This window comes from Eupeodes corollae, chromosome 1 (assembly GCF_945859685.1).
Source record: "Eupeodes corollae chromosome 1, idEupCoro1.1, whole genome shotgun sequence".
Lineage (NCBI taxonomy): Eukaryota > Metazoa > Arthropoda > Insecta > Diptera > Syrphidae > Eupeodes > Eupeodes corollae.
Genome location: NC_079147.1, coordinates 90,998,758 through 91,006,880, shown reverse-complemented (window position 1 = coordinate 91,006,880; position 8,123 = coordinate 90,998,758). Strand labels below are relative to the sequence as shown.

The 8,123-nt window shown below is 35.1% G+C and overlaps 1 protein-coding gene and 1 long non-coding RNA gene across 4 annotated transcripts; one reads left to right on the top strand and one right to left on the bottom strand.

The window, feature by feature from the left end:
* Nucleotides 1-208: 208 nt before the first annotated feature.
* LOC129939287 (uncharacterized) lies at nt 209-1,598 on the bottom strand. Of its 2 annotated transcripts, none has more exons than XR_008780531.1 (2): nt 1,379-1,598; nt 209-647 (listed from the first exon to the last, which is right to left on the bottom strand). It is a non-coding gene; the product is annotated as an uncharacterized LOC129939287 (long non-coding RNA). The 2 variants fall into 2 exon arrangements; XR_008780532.1 differs by having other exon boundaries at nt 209-644.
* Nucleotides 250-7,727, top strand: LOC129939285 (uncharacterized). 2 transcript variants are annotated; one of them, XR_008780530.1, is made up of 3 exons: nt 250-386; nt 454-655; nt 7,492-7,727. XR_008780530.1 is itself a non-coding variant. In XM_056047255.1 (2 exons), exons 1-2 carry the CDS (start codon nt 3,222-3,224, stop codon nt 7,536-7,538), a joined length of 2,835 nt encoding a protein of 944 aa, XP_055903230.1. In that variant the 5' UTR covers nt 3,175-3,221; the 3' UTR covers nt 7,539-7,727. The 2 variants fall into 2 exon arrangements, 1 of the variants encoding a protein (XP_055903230.1); XM_056047255.1 differs by lacking the exons at nt 250-386; nt 454-655 and adding an exon at nt 3,175-6,009.
* Nucleotides 7,728-8,123: the final 396 nt, after the last annotated feature.

Below are 8,123 nucleotides of genomic sequence, written 5' to 3'. Positions count from 1 at the left end.
AAAAGATCGTCTTTTATTTTAATTTATCGGCGAAACATTTGGTCCTATCGAGCCGAATTAAACTAATACGACATATATACATATCATCAAAGTTGATTGTGATAAATATACAGATATTAAATCTTAAAGACTGTGATAAATAAAATAAAATAATAATACTGTGATATAATCAAAACAAAATACTGTGATAAAAAATACAAATTGTGAGTGTACGTCGAGCGTCATCGAGCATACTGTCCAGTGAAGTACCCATACGTTGTCTTGTCCTGCGGAGCATCCAGTCAGTGTCCTGTCCAGCGGAGTTCCCAATCAGTGTCCTGTCCAGCGAAGTACCCAGTCAGCATCTCAGCCTGCAATTAATCAACACAATTAATTTATAAATTCATGTGAGTAATTATATCAAATTATACAAAGTGCAATAAACGTAACAAAGAAAATCTATATTTTTTGGAGAATTTAACCACCAAATGTGATATTGGATTGCCGTTGCTTCATAACTGTTGTCCGTTATAACTGTTGCTGCATTACCGTTATTACCGTTGTCACCGTTTTAACTATTGCCATCATTATCACCGTTCATCATTACTGTGCAGAAACTGTGGAGAATTTGTCGAAATCATCGTGTGGAATTTTCATCATTTATCCTGCTTTTAAAGTGAGTGCAATAATTTATATTTATCATATCATATATTGAGTGTTATATACATATACATACATACATATATTACAATGAGTGAATCAGCCTCAATGAAATTATTTAAGAAAACTTGTGCTCAAGTCAAAAAGAGTTTCACGAGTTATAAAAATTTGGGTGCTGAAAGAAAATCCAAGAGTTATTTGCATGTTCGATTGAGTGTTTTAGATGATAACTATAAGAAAATAAGTAGTCTTTTCGATGACATTCAGAAATCAGATGAAAGCGAAGATGTAGCGGATAAGTGTGAAGAATTATATGATTTCATTGTCGAAATGTGTCTCTGTTATAAATCAGACATTCTAAACGATTTAGAAGAATTGGTGAAGTTAGATGGTGGTCAATCTGGTGAAGCCACTAGAAAGGTAGAAAGGAATGATGAATCTCATTTTAATAGTACTATGAAAACACCACATGTACATGAGATTAAGCTTCCTCGTATAACTCCTCCAACCTTTTTTGGAGATTACAATACTTGGCGTCCTTTCCATGACCTTTTTGTGTCATTGATACACAACAATTCTTCTTTATCGAATATCGAGAAATTGACATATTTAAAATCATGTTTAAAGGGTAATGCTGCATCATTATTAGACTATTTAGAGGTTAATAATGATAATTATGATGAGGCTTGAGAAATTTTGACAACACGCTACGACCACAAAAGAATTTTAGTCAACTCACAGTTAAAATCATTTTTTGAGCAGCCAATAATTAAGGTTGAAACGTCAGATTCCATCAAGTGTCTGTTAGATAAATCGAAAGAAGTGCTTCATGCTTTGAAGAACTTAGGTGTGCCAGTAGAAAGTTGGGATGTTTTCGTGATTTTCACATTGCTACAAAAACTACCTATAAAAACACAACAGTTATGGGAAGAAAAGCTTGGATTAACAAAGGAGCTACCTTCTTTCTATGAATTTTCAGTTTTTTTGGAAACTCGTTTTCGTTCTTTAGAAGTTGTTTGCCAATCAGGGTTGAAGTCACTAGATTCCACTAGTAAGGAACCATCTAAATTCAAACCAAGAGTATTTCACTTGAATTCTACAAGGAAGGATACTCGTACTTGTGCAGTATGTCATCGCGGTCAGCATACACTTCGCTCTTGTTACTCATTTTTGGATTTGGATGTACCTGAAAGAATGAAGATAGTTAAACAAATAGGAGTTTGTGAAAATTGTTTGGCTTACAACCATAAAACATTCAAATGTCCGAGTGAGAAACGATGTTATCACTGCAGACAGAAACATCACTCACTTTTACACGATTCTCATTCTACTCAGCAGTCATTTAACAATCAACCTTCATTTTCTCAAGATTCACAGTTCAACAATTCACAGCCGTCTAATTCGCACAATTCACAACCACATCGTAGAAATCCAATACCAGTTTCAAATCAAAATAGCTATCCAGTATCAACACAAATCAATCCAAACGCTCCAGCATTTCATCCAGGTAGTGATCAAGCTTCATCAACGAACACCACTCGCAGTTATCACCTCTCAAATCAAGCGAATTCTTTCGTTCTACTTGCCACAGCAGTAGTTCAGATTCAGTCATTGAACGGAGAGTTTGTGAATTTGAGAGCGCTGATAGATCCAGGTTCAGAAGCAACATTCATCACCGAAGCAGCAGCACAACAACTTAATTTAAGAAAATGTCGTACCCTTGTCGAAGTCTCTGGATTTGGAAATAACAAAACAGGTTCTTGTCAAAGCTTTGTCAACATAAAATTAAAATCGATACATACCTCATTTGAGATAGGTGCTAGGGCGTTCGTTTTTAAAACTTTAACTGGTTTACTTCCCAATAAAGAGTTTCTTCCACATCAATGGACCCATATTCAGGGTTTGAGGTTAGCCGATCCCTCATTTCACAAACCTGCTAACGTTGACTTGCTATTAGGTAGTGATGTTTTTAGTGAAATAGTTCTGCCGGAGATAGTCAGGGGAACAGAAGCAGTTGCTCCAATTGCTCAAAACACTCAACTTGGATGGATCGTCTTTGGTAAGGTACCTGTCGAAACATTTCGGATACACTTGCAGTTTGTCGACATCGATTCACAACTTCGCAAATTTTGGGAAATTGAAGAAACACCGTTCGATGAACCTGAAGCTGCGGAAGACGCTGCTTGTGAGAAGCATTTTCAGATGAACACCTGCCGTTTACCAGATGGAAGATTTGAAGTTGCATTACCATTCAAGGACGGTGATAGACCTGCACTTGGAAACAGTCAGCAAGGAGCCTTAAGAAGATTTCTTCAACTCGAACGAACAACAATCCAGAGTTACACAAACAATATGCAGCTTGCATTTCCGAGTACCTTCAACTAAATCACATGGAAGAAGTAGATGTCAGCCAAGGAATTCTTAATTCACCATTCTATTATGTCGTGCCTCATCATGCTGTATTTAAGGAGTCCAGTACCACAACGAAGTTGCGAGTAGTTTTTGATGCCACCTTCAAAACTTCTGACAGAACGTCCTTGAACGAACATCTTTTGGTTGGACCTAAGACACAATTAAACATTATGGACATCATTTTAAAATGGAGAACTTTTAAGATTACCTTGACAGCGGACATTGAAAAAATGTACCGGCAAATTCAAATGAGAGACCAAGACACGCTTTATCAGCTAATTTATTGGAGAAGTGACAACCAGAGTCCTTTGAAGCTGTATCGTTTAAAAACAGTAACTTTTGGAACCGCATCTGCTCCTTACTTGGCAACACGTACTTTGAATAAGCTCGCTGATGATGAAAGGCAAAATTATCCATTAGCAGCTGATATGATAAGACAAGACATGTACGTTGATGATTTAGTAAGCGGAGCAGACTCAATTTACGAAGCTCAACAGAAAATGACCGAAATCAACCAACTCTTATTATCAGCTGGCTTCCATCTTCGGAAATGGGCCAGTAATTTTGAAGAAGCTCTTGTGAACATCGCTCATCAAGACCGTGCAGTTGATTTCATGCTACCCTTTGAGTCAGCAGAACACATCAAGACTCTTGGAATCAAATGGGTTCCTTACAGTGACTCCTTTTCTTTTCAGTGGACCATATCCGAATCAGTAGAAGTCACCAAACGAGAAGTTCTTTCAACTATTGCCAAACTTTTCGATCCCCTTGGATGGATTTCACCATGTGTGATTTTGGCAAAAATCATTATGCAAAAGTTATGGGTGAAGGGTTTGGCATGGGATGCAACTGTTCCGCCAGAACTGCAGCGAGAATGGTTATCTCTACAAACACAACTACCAGTACTTCAAGATATCAAAATTCAACGTTGGATAAAAACTGAAAAGAATAATTTAAAAGTAGAATTACATGGATTCAGCGATGCTTCAATGAAGGCTTATGGAGCTGTAGTTTATTTACGGACCTTGGACAAAAATAATAAAATTCACACCAACCTTGTTATGTCGAAAACTAGAGTTGCACCACTCAATACTATATCGCTTCCTCGACTTGAATTATGTGGTGCTGTGATGTTAGCTCGACTTTTAAACTATGTTCAAAAGGTCTTAAAATTAAATGATGTCAAAACATTTGCGTGGACGGATTCTATGATAACCTTATGTTGGATTGCTGCACCGCCATCAAAATGGAAAACATTTGTTAGTAACAGAGTTGCCGAAATACAGAGATTAACAAATGTCAACATCTGGAATCATGTTCCTACAAAACAGAACCCAGCAGATTTTGCGTCCAGAGGAGTTTCACCATTGGAACTTAAAGACAACTGTCTTTGGTGGCGAGGACCAGACTACCTTCAATCCGATTGGAAGTTTTCGAGCCCAAGTTCAACATCATCGTTTGAAACCGAAGAAGAAATGCGTCCAGAAAAAATCCACCTGCATTGCGTCGTTGAAACTGAAAATGAAGTACAAAAATTAATTAACAAAATTTCAGATTTTAAACAACTCGTACGAACCATTGCTTACTGCCGGAGGATTGCATTCTTTTTTGTTAAAAAATTATCACAAGACCAGTTAAAAAGCCCAATTTCAACAACCGACATTAGAAATGCAACCTTTAATTGCATTAGAGTAGTACAGAGACAGCACTTTTCAGAAGTATTCAAGGATTTGACAAAGCATCCAACATCAGGTAAACATTTTGGATCATTAAATCCCTTTATTGACAGTCATGGAATACTACGAGTAGGAGGACGTTTACAAAATTCAAATTTACAATACGAACAGAAACATCCAATTATTTTAAAATCTAGCAATGTCTTCACAGAACTTTTGATTAGGGAGGCGCATGAAAACACTTTCCATGGTGGAATACAGCAAACGATCGCATATATAAGGACAAAATATTGGATTTTCAACCTAAAAACTAGTGTTAAAAAATATATTCACCACTGTACTATCTGTTTTCGTTTTGGAGCGAAACCGTTACAGCAATTAATGGGAAATCTTCCAGCTCCCCGAGTAAGAATCTCGCGACCATTTACCCACACCGGGGTAGACTATGCTGGACCGATAGATGTCAAATCTTGGAAAGGCCGTGGAGGAAAAACGTTCAAAGGATATTTCTCCATATTTGTATGTTTAGCAACCAAGGCAATACACCTTGAAGCTGTCACCGATATGACAACTCAAACTTTTTTGGCAGCCTTTCGAAGATTTACAGCACGTCGAGGTATTTGCACAGAAATCTACAGTGACTGTGGAAAAAACTTCGTAGGAGCGAATTCCGAACTTCAAAAAATGCTGAAGGCCGCAAATTTCGACTGGAAGCAAGTCCAATTAGCAACAACCAACATCGGAACAAAGTGGAATTTTATTCCTCCCGCTTCCCCGCACTTTGGAGGTCTATGGGAAGCAGGAGTGAAATCCGTTAAATTTCACTTAAAGCGGATCGTTAGAAACGAGACCCTTACATTTGAGGAACTCAGCACACTTCTAACTCAAATAGAAGCATGTTTAAATTCGAGGCCTCTATGTCCTTTATCCGACAACTTTGAAGACTTCGCCATTTTAACACCAGCACACTTTCTAATTGGAACATCAAGTTTTCTTGTACCAGAAGCAGATATAAACGACGAAAAAATTACTCATCTAAATAGATGGAATAAAATGCAAGCAGCCGTCAACTCATTCTGGAAGCAGTGGAGCGGAGAGTACTTATCTCGAATGCAACGTCGACCAAAATGGTTACACCAACAGCCACAACCTCAAGTTGGAGATTTAGTATTGCTAAAAGATGAACGCCTGCCACCATCGCAATGGGCTCTTGCACGTATTACCTCACTAGTACAAGGAGCTGATAAGCTTACTCGTGTCGTAACTATAAAAACAAAATCAGGTGAATTCAAAAGACCAATAACTAAAATATGCCTTCTACCCTGTAACAAATCTTTCGACGAAAACTCAATTATTTAACCATGAGAAATTATATTACTGAATCAATAACAAAACAATCTCTCATTTAGAACCAAAACATGCACTCACTAAAACACTCAAAATCGAAATACACACTCAGTCAAAATCGAAATACACACTCAGTCAAAATCGAAATACACACTCAGTCAATCAATCGAATACAAACACTCAGTCAATCAATCGAATACAAACACTCAGTCAACCAATAAATATGAATCAGTCAATCAGAATATAACAGTCATATTTCAGATTATCACAGTCATGCAATTCTAATGTTGTCACAGAAAATCAAAATATTCAACATTAGACATTCAATTGCACAATTCAGAAAATGTTACTCACAGAAAATCAGCATTAAACGTATTGAGATATTGCATTTTTAAACAATTTAAATCTATCACCCACAATTACACAGTATCATACTCATTTATCACAGCAGAAAACATAAGTATCACACGTACTAAAAAACACCTAAACATGTTAATTAAATTGTTATATTATCATTAATGTCATCAAGAACATTCTTCATTTAATAACAAATAAATAATCACATATAAATTCATCACATTTAAAATCACATTCAACTCTAATTCAAATATTAATCAACAAAACAATCATCTATAACTAAGATTAAGCAATCATTAAAACATTAAATATTAAAACGATGTCAACCAAATCAACAAAAAAACAACAATTTTTTTTTCTAAAAATATTCTAAAACACCCCACTGTTATCGTCGATTAACTTAATTAATACAAAAAATTAATAATAATACAGTCCACTAATAATATCATAATAATAAAAAAAATATTTTTTTCGAAACCAATAAGGGACCTTTAGTCTGCAACGAATGGAATTTTACTCAATGGAGACACGAAATACACACGAACATGTACTTTCCTTATGGGCAACACACGCACTCGTATATTTCTTATGAGAAACACACAAACCTGTGCATTTCTTATGGGAAACACACAAACCTGTGTATTTCTTATGGAAGAGTAAAATGCAACTAATTACGACGCTATTATACTAAACTTACCTACAATATTAACACAAAATTTAAAAAAAAAAACTTACCCTTATTTAGCAGCACACACCACAGATAAATATTTAACAATTTATTTATTATTTATAACAAAATAACACAATTTAATATCACTGATAAACAAACTTGAACACAATTTACAAATTTACAAACAACAAAGACCGAAGCGAAAATCAAGGTGCACGGACTAGAATGAGACAACTATAGTCACATTGGAAATTTAATATCTGACGTTCAGCCAGATCTGTTTGTTTGAACTTTTCTGTTTATGTCTCCGTACCTAATCTAGTGCTATATGTTTTATTTTTTTTTGAATCGTATTAATCATTTAATTTTATCGTTTCATGATGTCTCAAGACGAAGATGGAGTTGAGAACTATGTTCACGCCGGGGAGGAATGTTGAGCTAAGAAACAGAACGCCACCCACCAACTAGTCTTCAATTTGATTGTTTTTATAAAGTTATATAATTGTAAATGTCAAATTCAAATTCTGCTTATCATGTTTCATTTTTATTGTTGTACCATTATGCCTATTTTGTGACAATAATGTCAAGAAAATAAATCATTCTTCTTTATAACGTTGGAACGAAAAGATCGTCTTTTATTTTAATTTATCGGCGAAACAACCCAATTTTGGTAAAACCTAAATATCTCAATAACAAAATACGACAGAGACTTGAAGTAAACTTTATATTGTATATTGTAACGTGAAACCAAACAAATTAATGTTTGGAGAAAAATACAAATTAACGGTGTTTTTATAAATCAAAAAACTGATTTCATCTCCAAAACAACTTTGTGCAACGAAAAATAACGCCTGGTAAAATTTTGAAAAAAATCAAATTGACAGAACTCAAAGTTGGTTAAAATTGAATTTCGACTAAAATATCTTTTCAAAAATGTAAGATTATGGCTTCTTGCTAATTTTATTTTATAACAAATATTGTTTTCAACATTCCGAAAAATTTTAAGAAAAATTGAATTGATT